General features: G+C 62.9%; 1 protein-coding gene across 2 annotated transcripts; it reads left to right on the top strand.

The window, feature by feature from the left end:
- Positions 1-7828: 7828 nt before the first annotated feature.
- GPRC5C (G protein-coupled receptor class C group 5 member C) lies at positions 7829-18315 on the top strand. 2 transcript variants are annotated; one of them, XM_062216739.1, is made up of 4 exons: positions 7829-8236; positions 12811-13890; positions 15973-16067; positions 17738-18315. In XM_062216739.1, the coding sequence occupies exons 2-4, from the start codon at positions 12843-12845 to the stop codon at positions 17918-17920; spliced, it is 1326 nt and encodes a 441-aa protein (XP_062072723.1). In that variant the 5' UTR covers positions 7829-8236; positions 12811-12842; the 3' UTR covers positions 17921-18315. The 2 variants fall into 2 exon arrangements, with proteins under 2 accessions (XP_062072723.1, XP_062072724.1); XM_062216740.1 differs by lacking the exon at positions 7829-8236 and adding an exon at positions 8530-8626.
- The last annotated feature ends 2554 nt before the right edge of the window (positions 18316-20869 follow it).

Genomic DNA, 20869 nt, shown 5'->3' with positions numbered 1-20869 from the left:
GGAGCAAAATATATAAGGCTCGGCTTTCTGGACCACCTCGGTGCTCCCCCACCGCGCCCCCACTCTCCCCCAACCCCGTGTCCATCCTTCTCCGGCACATGGCCAGCCTGGTCCTGAAGAACCAGAACTCTGCAGAGGGGCACCTGTGGTTTGGGTTTCGCCCGAGTCTCCCGGCTTCCATCATTACTGCCCATGGACTTGGTCTCACTGGTTCTCAAGGTCCGTGTGTGTCGCCCGGCACCTGGCGGGGAGTGGGGATGTTGGACAGGGCCCCCGGCCTCCTTGTGTAGAGACTGGACTCCAGCGATGCTGAAGCTGCGGGCCGTGGTCTGAGAAAACCTAAGAACCAGCTCCCTCTCTGCCCCCACCCCGGCCCCCCACACCATGGAACCATGGGGCAGAGGGAGAGAAGCCAGGAGACACGGACGTGGGGTGGGGCTCTCAGATCTGGGGTTCCGTATAAAGCTCACATCAATCAGTCACTTGAGGCGGGGATTATGACCCCTTTTTAAATAGTTTATTTATTTCTATTTATTTGAAAGGCAGAGAGAGGGAGAGAACGAGAAATTTTCCACTCGGCGGTTCACTCCCCAAATGCCCACAACAGCTGGTTCATCAGGAGCCAGGGACTGCATCCAGGTCTCCCACGCGGGCGGCAGGGACCCAAGTCCTTCACCTGCCGCTTCCCAGGGTGCATTAGCAGGAAGCTGGATCGGGAGCGGCGTAGCTGGGCCTTAACCCGGGCACTCCAGCGTGGAACGCGGAAGTCCAAGCACGGCTTAGCCTGCCGCATCGCGCTGCCTACACGGATTCCCACCCCATTTGCAGACAGGAGAAGCCGTGCCCACCCCCACCCCCACCCCGCATTCTCCGTTGCCCCTCCCACTCCTCACCCCCCCCCCCCGCATTCTCCGCTGCCCCTCCCACTCCTCGGACACCTTGGTCCCAGGACACGCGGTCAGAATGCCAGGCGTCAGCTGTCTGTCCATCAGCCTGTGGCTCCTGCCCCACCCTGGCCTCCAGATGAGGACAAAGTCAGCCCTGGTGCTCTGTGGGGCCATCCCAGGCCAGGTTAATCACTGGGCTTAGGTTCACTGTACACGGGGTCGGGCTGCAACTCTGATCTTTTGTCTCCCAAACTCAACCTTCATACTTTGATTAAAAAGAGCGAGAAAGGGGCATCGTGGCTCACTTGGTTAATCCTCCGCCTGCGGCACCGGCATCCCATATGGGCGCCGGGTTCTAGTCCTGGTTGCTCCTCTTCCAGTCCAGCTCTCTGCTGTGGCCCGGGAAGGCAGTGGAGGATGGCCCAGGTGCTTGGGCCCCTGCACCCACATGGGAGACCAGGAAGAAGCACCTGGCTCCTGGCTTCGGATCAGCGCAGTGCCGACCGTAGTGGCCATTTGGGGAGTGAACCAACAGAAGGAAGACCTTTCTCTCTGTCTCTCTCTCTCTCACTGTCTATAACTCTACCCACCAAATAAATTAAAAAAAAAATAAAATAAAAAATAAATAAAAAGAGAGAGAGAGATCCTCTATCCTCCATCTGCTGGTTCACTCCCCAAATAGTTACAAAGGCTGGGGCTGGGTCAGGCCGAAGTCAGGAGCCAAGAGCTCCAACTGCGTCTCCCCTGGGGGCAGCAGGGGCCCAAGCACTCAGGTCATCTGCTGCTTTCCCAGGTGCACTAGCAGGGAGTCGGGTCAGAAGTGGAGCAACTGGGACTCGAACTGGTGCCCGTATGGGATGCTGGCTTCACAGGCAGCAGCACCAAAACACCAGCCCCAACCTTCAGACTTCCACTGCTTGCGCGGCAGTCACCCAGTCTCAATTTTGAAAAGCAGAGACGGAGCAACAGGTGCGGGAGGAGACCCACGATTGCACCTCGCAGGGAGGCCCTGAGCTCGAGCTCGGGTGGGGACGAGACAAATGCAGAAGGAAGACAGCTGTGGGCTGTGAGTGACAGCAGGAACGAGGGCCGCCGTGCAGGGCCGGAGCTCCGACCACGTTCTGCCCGCGTTCCACTTTAGCGCGACCACAACTGCTATTAAGACCCTCAAACGCGCTCTCGGCGGTTCTGAGCTCTGTGAGACGACTGAACTCTGCCTTCTCATCTGTGGCGAGAACAGCGTGCAAACCAGAGTGGCTGTGGCTGCAGCTGCTGCCGGCTCCCGGAGCCCCATCACGCTCCCAGAATAGCGCGGCTCAGTTCCCGGCAGCCTCGGGCCCCACCGCAGCTGGGCTTCTGCCACCGCGGCGAAAGAGACAGTCAAGCCCCACCAGCCCTGGGAACAGCTGGGACTGGACACGCCCAGAAGCCAGCTGGCTGGGCCTGCCCTGCCCTGCCCGAGGTGCCATCTCTGGTGAGTGTGGCCGCGTCTGGCCCTCCCACACCGCCTGGGGGTCCCTGCGGAGTTGAGTCGGGGGTGGCCTCACCAGCAAAGGGGTAGGGGCAGTGACTGGTGGCTCCATGGAGGGTACCATGTCGGTGTTGGCTGGTGGAGGGGCGGAACGGCCCTGCAGGGTGCCCTTGGGACCTGGTGGTCGACAGCAGACCAGGGACAGGGGAGGAAGAAGGACAAAGGGCGCTATGACAGGCTGGGCGCTGACCCACGCAGCGGTCTTGGAGGTTTGTGGGGAGCAGGGCGGGCAGCCGAGCCGGTTGCTGGGATGACAGCAGCTCTGCCCTGTGTCCCCTCCAGGCCCGCGCAGATCCTTGGTCTATCTGTCCCCTCCTGTATTGGCTGAGGTCCTACAGGGGCGGGACAGCCAGGGAAATGCAGAGGGCTCAAGCACACACCTTTCCCCCCAGTGGGGAATAAAACAGGCAGCAGAGCAGCCATGCCAGGGGTGGACAGAGTGCTTCGGTGCACTCCAGACAAGTGGTTCCAACCCACGGCTGACCACTCAGCCTCTGTGAACCTCAGTTTTTCAATCTGTAAAATGGAGACGACCCTCTGTGGAGGCTTCCGGGGTTGTAAGCATCAAACACGTGTAAAAGACGCTCTGGGTTGGTTGGGTGCTGGCAGAGGTAAACCCATTTCACAGCCTTGGGTGCTGTAAAGTCACCTCGGCCCGCAGCTCTCTCGCCTTCTCTGTCCAAGACTCTGGGAGTCCGAGGGAGCCAGGGACCCGATGCCCTCGGCTCCTGTCGGCAGCAGGGCCGAACCCAGTCCCTGAACCTCTAGTCCACCTTAGACAGGCTGACAGCCCCTCTCTGGACCAGGCCAATCAACCCACCGATATTTAATGCCGTTCTGGGGATGTAGACAGCGTGATGCCAGGGGCTGCACGGATGGAGATGAAATGGCAGGGAATTTAGAATTCATTCCCTATGGCCGGCGCCGTGGCTTAACAGGCTAATCCTCCACCTTGTGGCGCCGGCACCCTGGGTTCTAGTCCCAGTCAGGGCGCCGGATTCTATCCCAGTTGCCCCTCTTCCAGGCCAGCTCTCTGCTATGGCCCGGGAGGGCAGTGGAGGATGGCCCAAGTGCTTGGGCCCTGCACCCACATGGGAGACCAGGAGAAGCACCTGGCTCCTGGCTTCGGATCAGCGAGATGCGCCAGCCGCAGTGGCCATTGGAGGGTGAACCAATGGCAAAAAGGAAGACCTTTCTCTCTGTCTCTCTCTCTCACTATCCACTCTGCCTGTCAAAAAAAAAAAAAAAAAAAAGAAAAAGAAAAAGAAAAAAGAATTCATTCCCTGCAGGGCATGGGAGGAGGGAGGCAAGATACAGTGTAAGGTTAGCAAATGTCGGCCCGAAGGCGTGGGGAGGAGCCCAGGGCCTCAGAGGGGCACAGCCTCGATGGCAGTACAGTGTGAGTGAAGCCACAGGAAAGGAAGTGGGGGCCAGGCTTGCCGGGGTGATGGCTTCCTGTGAGGAGGAGGAGGGAGATGGGCTGAGCCCAGGTTGGGTACAGGTCGCTGAGAGGCCTTGATTGGCAGGTGGGGGAGTCAGCTGCGGGCGCTGGTAAGGTGTTTCTGAGCCGAGGGGCGGGGCGAGGTCAGTGAACGGCCCACGTCGGGCAGGGGCCTGCAGGGTGACTACGGGCAGGACCGCAGGCAGGAGCGCCCACTCTGGGGGCCCGGGCGCTGCTGGGAGGCGGCCCACGGTACACCAGCAGCCCTGCAATGTTCCTGGACTGGTAGCGATTGCTTTATGGTGGTGGAGGGGGTGGGGGCTGAGTGGCCTGTCTCCCTGGACCTTGGCTTGGAGGCCTGGCCTTAAGCCTTGGCTCAGTCTGAGGACAGAGGGCATCCGGATCTGGGCCGCTCAGAAAATCGTTCCCAGGGAGCTGGCGAGTGAGCCACCGCGGACAGGAGAAGCCGATTCCGCAGCTGCTGCTCGAGGGTTCAGCATCAGGTGACATTCCTGCAGGCGGCGGCCAAGGCCTGCTTCCGGGTACATTTCCAGAAGGCTCAGCCGTGGGCAGCCGGTCGTGGTGAATGAGCGTTTCACTCGCCTGCTCCTTGGAGCCCGGTTTCCTGCTCCTTAAGGGGCCCCCGTGGTATCTGAGTTGTCCGCGAAGACCAGGCGGGCCCTGCTGTTCCAACAGGAGGTCCTATGAGCTTGCGAGCAGGGGAGACTGGGCAGTAACCGGTTAATCCAGGGGCCCTGGATGGGAGCAAGGAGAGGCCAAACACAGCCTTGCTCAGGCCCGGGGGGGGGGGGGGGGGCGCACCCCTATGTGTCAGGGAGCCAGAAGCCTCACCCTCACTCAGTGCAGCCTTGCTCTCACTCCGCTGAGGCCCGGCTGCAGACCACGGGTAGTGAACCCCTAAGAAAGGCAAGCAGGCGTCCCACTGCCTGGAGGAAGAGGTGGCTCCTGGGAGGAGGAAAAACTGCCATCCAGGACTTCAGCCTGGGGAGGCCCTCTGGCAGCATGAGGACTCCCTGGTGGGTGCTTCTAGGTTCCCAAGTGGTCACAGGACCCCCTCCTGGGGGCTGGCCCAGGACAGGTGGGCTCCAGCAGGCACAGGGGCTTCCTGCTGCATGGCGTGGGGTATAGGGGGTTGGAGGAGGCAAGTGTGGTGCTGTGTGCAAGGCTGCGTGTGTGTGTGTGTGTGTGTGTTCCACTGCAAACATCTACCACGTACCGCAAGCTGAGTGAGGGCCCAGTCTCACTGCCAGCCCGGCTATTTAGAAGGCTAATTATGATGCATCAGGGTAAATGTTATACAAACAAAGGCCCACGGGCTGTGGGGAAGCAGCAGGGTCCGGCAGGGGCTCCTTCAGGGAAAGGCGAGCACGGCTTCTTGGAGGAAGCGCCGCCTCTAGAGCTGAGATGTGATGTAGGGAAGATTTTTAAAAAATATCTGGTGGGGGCTGGGGGCTTGGCACAGCACTCAGCACGCCGGCAGCGTGGGCTGCTGCGTTCGCGGCCCGGCCCGGCTGTGCTTCTGAGCCCAGCCTCTGGCTAACATGCGCCCTGGGAGGCAGCAGGTGATACCTCTGCCATCCACGTGGGAGACCGGATGGAGCTCCCAGCTCCTGGCTTTGGTCTGGCCCAGCCCCCGCCATTGCACACATTTGGGGAATGAACCAGCAGATGGGAGAGCTCTCTGTCAGAATCTCTCTTTCAAACAAATAGGACTTTAAGAAATAAATACAAATAAGAAATAAAAGCGGGGTGGGATGGGGGAGACAGACTGTCCAAGGTAGAAGGAAGTGCACAGGGGATTCCTGGCGTGGCTGCCCCACCCTTTCCTAACTGGGTTGAAAGAAGTCAGAGGAAATGCCTGGAACTCAGGACTTTGGGTGGACACCTGCTGGACCTCTATCAGGGAAGAGGGGATGGACAGTCACCTGGGAAGGAGGGGCCGCCCGCTGCCGGCCTGAGTGCCAGACCTCCTAGAGCACTTCATGCCGGTGCTGTTGTACGGACAGGAAGTGGAGCTCAGAGGGATGAGGGACTTGGCAGGTCACCCAGCTGGCAGGGGGCACAGCTGTTCTCACCCTTGGCCTTGTCAGAACCTCAGCCCCAAGGAGGAAGCTCCTCAGGGCAGGCAGGTCGTTTCACCTGCGGTGGGAACCCCAGCACCACCCAGTGTGGGGGGGAGACCCAGATGTTCTCCAGAATCCAGCAAATCCAGGATCTCAGGTCGGCGGGCAGGCAGGGCTTGGTGGGACCCCTTTCCAAGTGTTAGTTTCTGGGTCCTGTGCCTACTGGTTATCAAATCAGGGCGAGGGGCTTGCAGGAGCACGGGTGGCCATGTGGTTGGAGTCTAGAAAAGCCATGGCACCCTCCTCCTCACTACTTCCCCCCAGCCCAGCCCACTGGGGGCTGACCCGCAGGGGCTGGGGGTGGAGCTATGCTTTGCGCCTCAACACCCCTCCCTCCCCCGCCCTGCGCAGCCCCAGCCTAGGAGAGGACCCAGGTCATGTGCCTGGAGGGACTAGCTGTGTCCTTTGAAGTCAGATCCGGTTCCAGGGTGAGCCTGGGGTCCCGGGAGCCAGCACTGCTTTTACTGTGCAGTGGGGCGGAGGGCGCTGCTCGGCCACCTGGTGCCCAAGGACCCTCTGCAGGGGGCTCCCCACAGGTGGCCAGGCAGGGATGCAGGGGCGGGGTGCAGAGAGGAGCTGCCTTTTGGAGGAGCTGGGGAGGAGGAGGGAGTCCCCTTGGACGCACAGTTGCCATTCTGACTCCCCCTGCACCTTCCGGCTCTTCTCCCTGGCCAAGAAGTCACCCCTCCCAGCCTGCACAGTAACCTCTCGGTCTCACTGAGGTCTGGCGGCTTCCTTTCCAGTGTGGGCACCAACTGCCTGCACCATTCAAGGTTTGGCACCCCCACAATGGGAGTCCCCCAGCCCTGGGGGGGCGTGGACACAGGGGAGGGAGCTGAGGAGTGAGGCACAGCTCCGCCGCGGTCACCAGCTTTTCTTTTGCATACTGAAGAAGGGATGTGGGGTTCTAGAAGGTCAGGGCCCCACTGCCAGCCGGGCTAAGGAAACATTCCCCCCCCCCCCCGGAGTCAGCTGGGGGAGGAACCGGCCTGAGGTTTATCGCGCAGGCCACTGTGGGTGATTCAGAGTCTACACTGCTGGTTGTCATAGACCGAGGCTGGAAAACAAACAGCCCGGGAGGTGCCCTCCCCTCTCCCGGCTCGCCCCCACCTGGCCGCCCACTAGTCCGTGACCGGCGGCCTCCCCTCCCCCTGCGGCTGCCCCAGGTTGAGCAAACACGCCCGGCCTCCTGCCCCACCACCGGCTGGCTTAGGCCGCGCACTGCTGGCGAGCCCCCAGGCAACTCGGCCGCCGGAGACCCGGCACCCGCCCTCCCCGCGTCCCCGGGGGCCACCGCCAGGCCCAACAACCTCTCCCTTCCCTGGGCACCTGGGTCCCTGCGGGCCCCGAGCGCAAGCTAACTGGGCCCCACCCCGGGCTCCGAGCTCCCGGCACAGCTCGCGGCCCCCGGGGGAAGGCGGCAGGAAAATCGGCTTGTTTACTGGGCCGGAGGGGTCCCAGCAGGTATTAGCGTGCCGGTTCCTGCGGATTCCAGGGGGCCAGAGCGGAGAGTGGGGCGGCCCCGCCGATCCGGCTCAGGCGCGGAGTGGGGGTGGGGCGCAGGGGAACAAGAACTCCTGGGCAGGTCCCTCCGAGTCGGGGCCAGCGTGTCCCGGAGCTCGGAGACCGCGGGGGCCGAGCTAGACACCGCACCTCGGGGAGCAAGACCGTGGACTAATTAGGACAAGCCAGAACAGGGAACCGGGACGCGGGGAGGGGAGCGCGCTCCGAGTTGGGGCCGGGTCTAGGGCGGCCGCAGGAAGCCCGGAGCAAGGTCTGCCCGCGGCCCGCGGTGGCGCTGGGCTCGGCCGGAAGGAGCGCGCGTGCAAAAGGTGGACTGAGTGTGCGGTGTGTCCACGTGTGCGCCTTGGGGAAGGGAGGGGGCGCGGGAGGCGTGACAAAGACGGACTTTGTGTCCAAGTGTGTGCGGAGATCCATCCCAGAGCTGCGAGCCGTGCCCGGGCCGGCCAGCCCGGAGGTGTGCGAGGCCGGGTGCCCGCCACGCAGAGACGCGCCCGGGTGGCCTGCGTGCCTGTCGGGGCGCGCGCGAGCTGGGCCGCCCCCCAGCCCGCTTCCCGCGGAGCGAGACGGGTGCAGAAAGTGAGTGCGCGCGAGTGAGCGCGCGCCCGCGTGCGGGGGCGTGGCGGTAAACAGCAACAACCCACTGGCCAGCTCGGCCAGAAACTCGGATCAGCCCTTCCCGGCCGCCAAGTGCACTCGGCCCAGCCTGGAGGTGAGTCGAGGGGGCGGGCCGGGCGGGCTTTGTTCCCGGGCGAAAGGCTCGCACGTACCTGGAGCGCTGCGAGCGCCCGATAAGCGCCGAGAATGGAGGTGATGTCACGGTGATGCAGGCGCCGGCCCACCCTCGCCGAGGGGAAAGGCGCTGTGCGCGGGGAGAGGGCGGCCGGAGAGCGAGCGGCAGTGCGAGCGCGCGCGGCCGGCGCAGCCGGGGCCCCGGGGAGAGGCAGGCTCCGCGCCCCCGCCCGGGCCCCGCCACCCCAAGCCAGGGCCGGGCCTGGCCCCGCGCCCCGCGCCGAGCCCCTCCCACCGCCGCCCGTGCCCCGCCTGGGGCTGGAGTTGGCCCCAAACGCCGCGCTGGAGCCGGGCCTGCGGCGCGTCCCAGGTAAAGACCGTCGACTCCGCTCCGCCCTCCCTGGGCGCCCGGAAGAATCGGGTCGGGCCGGCGGGGAGGGGGCTGGGGCCGGGGCCAGGGCCTGGGCCGGGGGACAGGGCACGCCGCGCCAACTCCGCTGGGTGCCCAAAGTTTCCAAACCCGAGCGGGCCGGGGACTGGGGATAGAGAAAGCCTGGAGCTGCCGCCTGGCAGAGGGCGGGGAAGGACCCCACCATCGGGGGTCCCCGGGGGCGCCCCTTCCCCCCCGGTGGCTGCGGTCCTCCCGGCTGCCCACTGCTGGGCGCCGGGAGGGCGGGCTTCTGCGGCCAGAGCGAACAGGAGAGAGTAACCGGCTCCCCTGCGCCTTCTGTTCGGACGACCCGGGAAGCGCGGGTGTAGACGGCAGTGGCCCGGGCGGGAGCCTGGAGGGAGGGCCAGGAATCTGTCTGCGGGAAGTTTGGAATTCCGGACCCTCAGAGCCCGCGCTCCTGACCGCCGGCCTCCAGACCCCACCCCACCCCCACGCCCCACCCTCTGCTTTTCCTGCCTGCCTGAGTGCCCCCCCCCCCCCAGCCTGCTTCCCCCTCGGGAAGACTCAGCCCCTCGCAAGCTCCCCCATCTCGATCCAAAAGCCCTGAACCAAAGGAGTGAAGGAGTGAAGGAGTGGGGTTTGGCCCCTGGGGCCCCCACCCCTGCCTCGTGCCTTCCGTTGGTGGGGGGGGGGGGGAGAGGTGGGTGTTGGGAGTGACATTCCAGAACTTACCCTGGGAGTCTCAGAATGGTGTGTGTGTTTGCATCCCCACTGCCCACTCCTGGTGTGGGGTCTGGGCTGAGATTCCAGAAGCCCCCTCCCACTTGGCCACGGAGGAGCTCCATCCAGGCCCAGGCATCCCCCGCCCCCTTTTATTGGATGTGTTAAGCCCCAGAGGGTGGGACAGTGGGACCTGATGAAGGGGTAGACACAGAGGAGTAGGGGAGGCTGCTGGGTGGGGGTCGTCCATCCTCCTGCCGGGGCTGCTCGATGGCACTGGGGAGGGAGGTCGCACCACAGAGGTCCCTGCCCCCACTGGCCTCTGGCTGTGGCTCCCTGGGAGCCCTGGGGTGGAGTCCAGGGAGCTCTTCCCAGGGAGGTCCCCAGTTCCCCACCAGGGGGGCGTTTTAGGGCTTGGTGAGGATGGTGGGGGTATTGCTCTGGAAAGCTCTGTGTCTCCCCTGGAGCTGGGGGGAGCCGGTCATGGCCAGCTGGGCCTCTGAGCCCACCTCTGGGCTCCCCCTGGAGAAAGAGGAAGGGGCTTCTGGAACTGGTCTGGGCTGCCTGTGACCAGAGCCCAGGGCTGAGGGGCCGAGCGGTGCGTACAGCAGAAGGGCCCTTCTGTCCGGGAAATCGCCTGAAGCTGGGCTTTGGCTTTGGGGTCTGGAGACTCACAGGCAGAAGAGGGAGGGCCCCCTCCCACCTCGCCTCCCACAAATACTTTTAATACAGGACCCTCGAGAGTGGCTGGGAGGGAGGCGGGCATTGGGTCCGTTCCAAGGACGATTGTCCAGTGTCCGCTGGGCCCGAGGCCAGATGTTACCAGGGATGCTGTGGTCACCAGTCCCCGCACCCCGTGGGAGAGATCCGGACACAGGATTCAGATGTCCGAGGCCCAGGAAGCCCCATCTAAGGGTAGGGACCCACGGGAGGCAGGAGGTGCTCCTGGGGCCTCGGAGAAGAGCCGGTGGGCAGAGCTGGGTCCGCCTTCAGCCCGCTTCTCCAAGGGCTGCATCAAGGACCCCCGTCCTAGGCAGAGGATATGGCGAGGCCAGGCCCAGTGCCCTTTTTTGAGGACCAGAGAGAGGTGAGACCTCCCAGGGTGGGAGCAGGTTATTGCGTGGGAGGTCAGTAAGCTTCGGGGCAGCCGGGCAGCAGCGTGCCACCGGATGGAGGCGAGGGCAGTCCTCGGCACTCCCCATGGGGGAGGGCGACTTGTAGGTAAGGCCAAGGAGGAAATTGTTGACCGGAAGTCAAGAGGAAGGGGGGGGGGTGCTGTGGAGCTCTCCTGTCCCTGGCCCAGGTGCCTGTGAGGTGCTGCGGCCAGAGGTGTGTGCCCAAGTCCCCAGATTTCTAGGGCAAGAGGCAACCACAAGAGGCCCCTGCACCAAACGGGACCTGGGCGGGTGTTTTGTCTAGGCGCGCCCGTTACCAGATTGGAACTTGCCTCAGCCAAATCCCCACCCACCCAGTCCTGAGATTGGGTTTTGGGAAGGGTGCCTCGGACCTGCCCCTACGGCCTCGATCTGCCAACTGGGATGAAGGTGTGCCCACCAGAACCATCACCTGCCTGGTGCTGTCCTTGCCGGACTGACCACTTAAAGTGAAACTCTGGCCACACCCTCCACCCCCAGGGCTAAGAGCAGCCTGCGGGGGCTCCGCACTGCACACCTGGACTGCACACCTGGTCTGTGCGTCTCTAAGCTGCCGCCCCCCCCCCCCCAGCTTGTGCCTGGGGGAGTAGTTGCTTTCTTTGGCCCTGACCGCGGGCTCAGCTTGGGGCTCAGCTTGGGGCTTTGACCCTCCCCTCTTCTGCTTGGCCCCGTCCCCTACCTGACGATCCTCAGGCCTTAGCGGCTTCGTGTGCCTGGCTTGTGGCGGTGCTGGGACTGGGACGAGGCACCTCTGTCTTACATCTTCAATAAGGTGCTCCTGGGAGGTCTTTGGCTTCTGTCCCTTCCTCTTCTGCCTGCCTACCGCACCTGTCTCCCTCCTAGAGGCGAACTCTCTTGTGTGGTGTTGGGCGTCTGTTTTCTCCTTTGTATAACTCTCCTCTCTCATTTGCTTCCAAATCCCACCAAGTCGCCGCTGTGTTTGGGCCTGTGTGTTCCCCAGCTCGGAGAACAGCAGCCGCTGTTTCCCCCGGGATGTGGCCGGAGTAAAACATGGGCCTGTGTGTTCCCCAGATCGGGAAACAGCAAGGAGGTGAACCAGGGCCAGTAACAAGCCTCTCCCAGCTCTCACCTCCAAAAAGGAGGCCGAGATGTGGTGGGAGGACGGGGAGCTCGTTGGTGCTGTTCCCTCGCCAGCCACCAGTGGCCGCTGTCAGCCCGGGACAGCTTGGGTGCAGTTTTCGGAGACAGGGCTGGAAGAGGCAGGATGATCGCTTGTCATTTGAACATGCGGGGTGACTTAGCTTTGGAGTACTTGCATTTCATAATGTGGCACTTTACACCTTTCTCTTCAAGGCATTGGCATTTCTGTGCTGAGTACATTTTAGATAGGAAAACTCACGCATTTGGTCTGTAACCTCCCTCCGCCTGTCCCTCCTCCGATCCCACACGGGGAAAATCGGATTGGCGCTGCGAGCCGGGGTTGGGTGCAGATTGGCAGAACTTCTGTGAGTGGCCGGAGTAAGAAGTTACCTTCCCGGTGTTAATAAAAGATGCCTCTCTTGCCTTCTGCCTACGGCGTCTTGAAGTCTTCGTTACAGATGAATTCCTTGGGGTTTTGCCTTGCCCTTGCCTGGTTCTTGGCTTTTAAAATGTTAATGTCTCATAGGAGAATTGTTGCATGAAGTCATTAGCTCCCTAGCTGAAGGATGAGTTTATTTTATCCTTGCCTTGAGCAGCTGAGCCAGACAAAGGGCTGTGGCTTCGCAAGTCAGGAGTTGGCCCTAAAGGGAAGTGAAGGGCAGAGAGGGAGCACAAGAGAGGGCTGGTAGGCACACGTCTTCCACCATCGCATCATGGAGGAGTCTGTGCTTGCCGGGGTGCTGTTGAGTCCTTGTTGAATGAGGAGTGAGTGACAGGCATTAAAGGGACAGAGTCAGGGCCCAGTATCTCCCCCACTGAGCTCTGGAAGTGCCGAACGGGCGACTAGCTTGGTTTCTACTTGCTCACATGTGCCTCCACCCCTCCCCTAGCTGCTGGAGCTTGGGGAATGTTAGAACCTGGGTTACGGTGGTGGAGGGGAGGGAACCCACATCCGACCCCCAGGAGCGTCCTTTTCCGTGATAAGGAATGGGGTTGACAGATGGGTTCCGCTTCACTGGCCTCTGTGGTCCATGGGCGTGCCTTTGGAAGCTCTGTGTTAAGAAGGATTCTGAAGCTCAGATCCACTCGCATTGTCTGCCCAGGTCAAGCAGGAAGCAGCTCTGCGCATGTTGGAGTCTGGCCTTGGAGGACTGATTTTGCTCGCCCTCTCTCTCTCTCTCTCTCCAGGGTCCCAGCGGGAGCCTGGCCCGGGAGCCAGGATGGCGGCACACAGAGCCCTGTTGACGTGCCTGGGACTGCCTCTCCTCCTACTCCCGGGAGCCCGGGCCCAGAACGCCCCTCCTGGCTGTAGCCCAGACCTCAATCCCCTCTACTACAACCTGTGCGACCGCTCTGGGGCTTGGGGCATCGTCCTGGAGGCGGTGGCCGGGGCGGGGGTCGTCACCACGTTCGTGCTCACCATCATCCTTGTGGCCAGCCTACCCTTCGTGCAGGACACCAAGAAGCGCAGCCTGCTGGGCACCCAGGTCTTCTTCCTGCTGGGCACCCTGGGCCTCTTCTGCCTCGTGTTCGCCTGCGTGGTGAAGCCCGACTTCTCCACCTGTACGTCCCGACGCTTCCTCTTCGGCGTCCTGTTTGCCATCTGCTTCTCCTGCCTGGTGGCCCACGTCTTTGCCCTCAACTTCCTGGCCCGGAAGAACCACGGGCCGCGGGGCTGGGTGATCTTCGTCGTGGCTCTGCTGCTGACCCTGGTGGAGGTCATTATCAACACGGAGTGGCTGGTCATCACCCTGGTGCGAGGGGGCGGCGAGGTTGGCGCCGCGGCCAATGGCAGTGCGAGCTGGGCCGTGGCCTCCCCCTGCGCCATCGCCAACATGGACTTCGTCATGGCGCTCATCTACGTCATGCTGCTGCTCCTGGGTGCCTTCGTGGGCACCTGGCCTGCCCTGTGCGGCCGCTTCAAGCGCTGGCGCAAGCACGGGGTCTTCGTGCTGCTCACCACGGCCACGTCCATTGCCATCTGGGTGGTGTGGATCGTCATGTACACCTACGGCAACGAACAGCACAGCAGCCCCACCTGGGACGACCCCACGCTGGCCATCGCCCTCGCCGCCAACGCCTGGGCCTTTGTTCTCTTCTACGTCATCCCCGAGGTCTCCCAGGTGACCAAGGCCAGCCCCGAGCAGAGCTACCAGGGGGACATGTACCCGACCCGGGGCGTGGGCTACGAGACCATCCTCAAGGAGCAGACCGGCCAGAGCATGTTTGTGGAGAACAAGGCCTTCTCCATGGACGAGCCAGCCTCAGGTGCGTCTCCAGACCCCGCGCGTGCGCCCCCTGCCTGCAGCCTGCGTGATTTTGCCGTAGGCCAGGGTAATTGGCCCCCGGGGCGAAAGGGAAGATTCTCTAGGTTATCTACAGTTTTTGGTCTTAAAGCCCCTCGATTCTACTTCTAAAAACAACTTTTATCTGTTTACTTGAAACACAGAGAGACAGAAAGATCTTCCACCTGCTGGTTCACTTCCTAAATGCCAGCAACAGCCAGGGCTGGGTCAGGCTGAAGCCAGGAGCTTCTTCCAGGTCTCCCACATGAGTTCAGGAACCTAAACACTTGGGCCATCGTGTGCTGCTTTTCCCAGGCCATTGGCAGGGAGCTGGATTGGAAGTGGAGCAGCTGGGACTCGAACTGATGCCCACATGGGCTGCTGGCGTCGCAGGCGGCGGCTTTAACTGCTGTGCCACAGTGCCAGCCCTGAACTTGTTCTCTATTATGTGTGTATCCCTGGTTATCTTCATGTCCTTTAAAACAAGGTCTTTTCCGCGAGTGCTGTGCCTCAGCAGCCCGTGGGTGACTGGAGGACCACGAGCATCTGCTGGGCGCCTCCTGTGTGCCCAGCCCCTGTGCTAAGCCCCTGTTGCATGCAGTCCACACCTTTCCCAGGCGCAGCCTCTTCCAAAAGCTGGCATGATCTCAAAGGCCTCCCCTCAACCCCAGACCCCTGTGCTGACTAAAATGGCTGGGGGTTGGGGGCCGGCACTGTGGCGTAGAGGGCAAACCTGTATTGTCAGCATCCCATGGGGGCACCGGTTCAAGTCCCGGCTGCTCCACTTCCGATTCAGCTCCCAGCCAATGGTCTGAGAAAAGCGGTAGAAGATGGCCCAAGTGCTTGGGCCCCTGCCACGCACATGGGAGACCTGGAGGAAGCCCCATGCCCAGCCCAGGCCATGGCGACCATGAGGGGAGAGAACCAGCAGATGGAAGATCTCTTTCCTTTTCTCTCTGCATCGCTGACTTTCGGATAAAATAAATAACTCGTTTTTTCTTTTTTTTTAAATGATGGCTCAGGGCTTAGGACTTCCTTTCCTGCCTGTTTATCAGGCAGTGGCGTCTGGTGGAGAGGCAGAGGTGTGGGAGCTCCGGAACGAGAGAAATCCCTGCCTCTCTGCAAACTGAGACCGTGTCCTTCGGGGCACTTGGTCTTGACCTGCCCACCTGGGCTGAGCACGGCCCCTCCCCGCAGGAGCCACTGAGTGCACGGGGTGGGCGGCAATGATGAAGCCACGGAGGGCCCCCCGCCCACCACCCCTGCCTCTGCTCCTCTCCTTGTGCCTGCCTGTCCCGGCCTTTCTCCACCCCCAGCAAACATTTCTGGGGCTGTGAGTTTTTACTCCCCCCACCCTTTATTTTTCTAGATGGAAAGATCAATAGCATGAGGCCAGCGTTTAGGGAGCCCTGCGGGAGACAGGCGTGCGCGGTGGCTCCCAGGCCTAGGAAGCCAGCGCCCCGCAGGCAGGCCTGGGGGGAACTATTCCTGGAGCTGCAGATGCTTCTGGAAGCTCGCCCTCCCCCGCACCCCCAGCCGCGGGGGCCCAGCCAGCGGCATTCAGTCTCGGTGGCTGGCTCTGGGGGAACCCGCACCCAGCTCAGCCCCAGCTCAGCCCTGCTAGCACACCGAGGAGTCTTGGGCTGGGGAGGGGGAGGGAGGGGCTCAGCTGTATTTACCCTGGCGCCTGGCGGCCGGCCCGGAGCGGTAGAGGCCGGAGCTGGAGGCTGGCCATCTTGGAAGGCGGGCGGAAGGCCCGTGTGCCCCTCTTGGCCTCTGTCCTCTGGTCCTGGAGGGCGGATGGGGATGTGAAGGTTGCTGACCCAGCGTTTTCTCAGGGCTGTTCCGGACGAGGGAGGCTTGGCGGGGGTCCCACGCTGCAAGGAAGCCGGGCGGTGGGGAGGGGCCCTCGCAGCCGCAGCCTCACCCCGGTCATTCATGGGGTAGATGATACACCAGGGCCCCGCTCCCCCGCCCCAGGAGAGCCTTGCTTAGGTTGGGGGTAGGGGTGGGGGTGGGGCCGAGAGCCGGGCATCCTCAGATGGCGCCTGTTTGCCCTTTGCAGCTAAGAGACCAGTGTCCCCGTACAGCGGCTACAACGGGCAACTGCTGACCAGCGTCTACCAGCCCACTGAGATGACCCTGATGCACAAGGGCCCGGTGAGTGGGTTCGTTCCCTGCATCGCCGCGACCCTGCTGGGGGCCACAGCGCCCAGCCTCAGCAGGTGGACCTGCGAGGACCAGGTGGCCAGCTCAGGGTCGGCATGGAGGTGGTCAGCCCGGGGAAGCCGGAGCCCCAGTTCTTAGCCCTTTTCGGGGGACTGATCTATCCAATGTCTTCCACTCCATGGCGCTGGCACTTGTCCCGTGTCACTGGTGTCACACCCAGACCGGGCAAGATGCTGTGAGTGCAGCGCCAGCTCTCACTGGGCTGGTGAGAGCCGCCGGCTAAGAGCTGGGGAAGTGACAGGGAAGGGTCTCAGCCAGGTGCTCCCAGAAGGGACAGGGGCCAGCGGTAGTGGGGCTGGGTAGCTTTTGTGTCTTAACCTCAGCTGTCCAGCAACGCCCCCTCCCCCTTCCCCTCCCCCAGCCCGCGACCTTGCACCTCCCCTGGGGTCTGGAAGCCAGCTGCTCTGTTAGCCAGGGAGGGGGCGGGAACAGGAAGGCGGTGGGTTAGGTTCCTCCTGGGCTGGCAGCGCTGTGGGAGAGGTCAGTGACCTGCGTTGGCAGGATTCTGGGAACAGGAAGCAGAGAAGTCGGCGGGTGGTGTTCTCACCACGGGGCCCCCCCCAGCCTGGGGCAGGACAGCTCCGGCCTGGCTCCTTCCGTCTCCCTAAGCCTGAACCTGTGGCCAGGGCGGGGCTGTGAGGGGCTGCCTGCCCAGCGCCTCAGCGGGCAGCCGGGGACTTGGGTGGGAGGGGCAGTGGCAGCCACAGGCTGTCCCTCGAGGGCCACCTGGCCAGCTAGGCTACTTTCTTCTAATTCTCAGAACGCGGTGCCCGAACCCCCCACATTAGGTCACCTGGGAACTGGCCACCAGCGTAGGCTGGGGGAGGCGGGAGGTGGGAGGGAGCCAGCTGTTGCCCGGTTGCCAGCAGCGGTGTTGAGGTGTTGCGTTGACATCACCTTGGACGGGAGTGACTGCCCCGGGCAGATCTGCAAACAGTGCAAATCAGGGCTCCCACTCCCGCCCGCTTGTTAAACAGATACCACCCCCATTTACCACACTGGGTGGGACCCAGCTCCCAGGGGTGGGGGTGCATGACAGCAGACCAGGTGACCAGGTTTGAGACCCCTTAGATGTTCCTGGGGCCCCTTTCCACGGGGACAAGGCAGGTGGGCCCGGGACTCCACTCTCCCTCCAGGGTGGGAGCTGGGCACCCTCTCCTAACAGCCCCAGCTGCAGGCTCCCGCTAGAGCAATGGGGTTTTTGGGCTTCAGATCAGACCGGCCAGTCCAGACCCACAGAGAGGCTGCGCACGCTCAGAGCCCAACAAGGGCGCGCTGGGCATTGTGGGTGAGGGTCTTAGAGGAAGGCAGCCTTGGGGCTGTGGCAGCCCAGAGCGGCTCATCCTCCTTGGGAACCTAAGATTACCCTGAGGCCGGAGGGGCTGGAGGTGACCCCAGAGGTGCCTGGGAGCCATGCCCGGGGCAGGGTGAGGTCAGGGGCTCTGGGTCAATGGCTGCGTTTCCAGCCCTGGTCTGGCTGCCGGGGTGGAGGGGGCGGAGGGTACGCGATGTGGGAGCTGGCAGCTCGCTCTGCAGGCATCCTGGCTGGCGGAACCGGCCCCCGGGCCCCTTGCTGTGACACCGCCTGTTCTTCCTTGTAGGCTGAGGGAGCTTACGACGTCATCCTCCCGCGGGCCACGGCCAACAGCCAGGTGGTGGGCAGTGCCAACTCAACCCTGCGGGCCGAGGACCTGTGCGCGGCTGCCCAGGGCCACCGGGTGGCCACACCGCCCCAAGATGGCAAGAGCTCGCAGGTCTTTAGAAACCCCTATGTGTGGGACTGAGGTGGCGCAGCCGGGAGGAGCCCGGAGGAGCCAGAGGAGCCGGACCCTCAGGACCCAGCCCGGGCGAGGGACCCTCCTGGAACCGGTGCCCTGTGGCTCCCTTCTCCCTTGCTGGCTGGCACTGGGCAGCTCTTGTCTGAGCCTGAGGCTCCCCGTCTGCCAACATCTGGGTGGGTGTCCTGGGCGGCCCCACCCACTCCTCAGTATTTGTGGAGTCGGGGAGCCAGCCCCAGCTTCATGGCAGGGTCCCCCGCGGCGGTCCCGCTCCAGCCAAGTAGTGTTTTTGGGGGGGTGTGGTGTGGCCGCCAGGCGCTCCGGGCCGGGCTTGCTCCTCTGTGAGGAACAAAGGTGCCTAATAAAGTCTGCTTTAGTAACTCGTGCTGTGCGATCGTGGTTTCTGACCTGGGCACGGAGCTTCTGTGACCCTCTATTTTTTTTTTTTTTTTAAGACTTCTTTATTTATTTGAAAGGCAGAGAGAGAGAGAGAGAATCTTCCATCCGCTGGTTCACTCCCCAGATGGCTACAACAGCCAGAGCCAGGCCAGGCTGAAGCCAAGAGTAGGAGCTTCATCCAAGACTCCCATGTGGGTGCAGGGGCCCAGACTCTTGGGCGGTCTTCCACTGCTTTCCCAGGTGCATCAGCAGGGAGCTGGATCGGAAGTGGAGCAGCCGGGACTCGAACCAGCAACCATATGGGATGCCGGCATTGCAGGCAGAGGCTTAACCCGCTGCGCCACAGCGCCGGCCTCTGGGTGACTTTTCTCTCCTCCCTCCAGACCCAGCTCGCAAAGAAAGTTGCCGTTGAGTTTTCCTTTTGTGTTCAGTAGCAGAGCCGCAGGCTGAGGAGGGGGCTGGAGCGGACCCTCTGCCTGCGTTGAGCGCGCTGAGAAGGAACTTCTGGGCTCCTGTGGTGTCTGGGATGCTGTCCTGTGTCCCGGCTCGTCTGATGCAGGCAGCTTTCCCCTGGGACCTCCTGGGATGGGGACAGAAGAGGGAGGCGGCCCCGGTGCAGGCAGCTTGGTGTGGAGGGCAGCTCCTCGTGGGGGAACGGAGTGAAGATACTTTGGGGGGGTGGGGGGGATCCTGTGGCCTCTCCAGGGCCGTGGGGACGGATGGTGCACAGAGGACCCTGGCTCGCTGCCCCAGGTGGAGAGGCCAGGCAGGTCCCGGCTTCTTCCCGGGCAGTCAGGGACGTGTCCGCACGCTCAGTACTTGACCGTCAACAAAACCCCTTGCACATCCGCTCCCTTCAGTGGCCACAGCCGCCCTGGGAAGGGGACAGGCCTGGAGTTCCCTCCCCTTTGCAGACTCAGAATCCCAGCTTCAGACCACTGCAGGGTCGGATGGGGGCCCGGTGCCATGGTCCCGCCCCCCCGTACAGGTAAACAGCGTGGCCTGACCGAGAGACTTTCTCCTTGGCCGACCCTGGGAGAACCCGCAGGCTCCAGTGTCCTAGGCTGTGTGGACGAGACAGCCGAATCCTGACCCCAGGGCGCAGCCCCAGGGAGCCTGCCCCTCCCGGGCTTGGGAACGTTTCTTCCCAGGCTGTCCGAGCTATTTTCTGACACTGGTTGCAGAGGGAAAAGAATGTTTTGGTTGAGAGGGAGAGAAAAGTTGCTGGAAGGAAGAATAAGGCTTGCGAACTTCTCCTATGTTCAGATGGCCCCAGGCCCCTGGGGACGGGCTTTTATTAGGAAGAACCTTTCCTGGGCCCCTGTAGTCCGCTCCCCTTTGACGCCTGTCTTTTTCTGGTTACTTTAGGCTCAGTCCCCGCAAAATAAAACGAGATGGTAACGCCACGGCACCTTCCTTCGTCCTCACTCTTCTCTTCCCGGGCTGGGCCCGGTTCAGCACCTTTCCTGCCCTTGGCATTGGAGCTGGGAGGGACCGGAGGCCGCCACCCGGAAGCAGTGGACTGGGCAGGGATGTGGGGAGGCCTGAACCATGACTGGGGCTCCTGTACTCGTCCCCCGGTGACTGTGGTTGCAAGAACCCGTCTGCAGCCTCCCACCTGTCTCCCAATCGCTGTGCCCCTGGCTCCATGCGTGGCTCTCCAGGTGAACCACAGGCCTCCTGCGCCCATCCTGATGCTGGGCCTTCCCGGCCTGGCCACCCTGCTGTCGGCACTGGCCTGGCCTGCTCTGTGCCTCGGTGGATCTCAGGGTCATCTTTGCCAAACCACAGCAGAAGGCGGCTCTGCCCTTGTCCCAGGGCCACCTCCTGGGCTGCAGGAGGGCAGTGAGCTGAGGCCAAGCTCCGCCTGGACAGATGCTGCTTCTTGCAGGGCCTGGGGGTCCCGGCTGTGTGCCCTTCTCACCGCAACCCTGACCTAGCCATCCCCACCTTCAGGGTCAAGTGCTGAGAGTGAATGCCCTGTCCTGAGGGGCAGGGTGTTTTCTACCTCACCCTGGGTGGCAGGTTCTCTCAGGCCACCCAGGCGAGTGCTGCTCGCGTCACCGGTGGACATTGGTGTCCTCAGCCTTAGGACATACCCCAGGGGGTCCCGACAGCCACCCTGGCAAGAGGGGGGCTTTCTCAGGACCCGCGGAATGCCGGCAGCAAGGACAGAGACACCCAGATCCTGACTCAGGTGGGACATGTGGCAGCATCCTGTGTCCTGTGCTTGGGGACCAGAGAGCTGACTTAGCCAAGGCCACTTCCTCCCCAGGTGCTCCCTGGAGCCCAGTCCTCAGCCCAGCGTCACCCGTGGGTGCCAAGGTGCAGGGTGAGCCCAAGAGCGGTTCTCTGGGGAGACACTCTGTGGACGGTCCCACAGCTCTCCAAAGCCACCCTTCCGGCCCCAGCTGCCAGTGCCTTTGTCCTGGGAGCATTTTCCAGAGTTAAATTAGGTGAACAGAGATGGGTGTTGTAGTGCAGCAGGTTAAGCCACAGCCTGGGATACCCACATCTCCCATCAGAGTGCCTGGTGCAAATCCTGGCTGCCTCGTG

This window comes from Lepus europaeus, chromosome 18 (genome assembly GCF_033115175.1).
Source record: "Lepus europaeus isolate LE1 chromosome 18, mLepTim1.pri, whole genome shotgun sequence".
NCBI lineage: Eukaryota > Metazoa > Chordata > Mammalia > Lagomorpha > Leporidae > Lepus > Lepus europaeus.
This window is presented reverse-complemented; position numbering and strand designations above follow the sequence as displayed.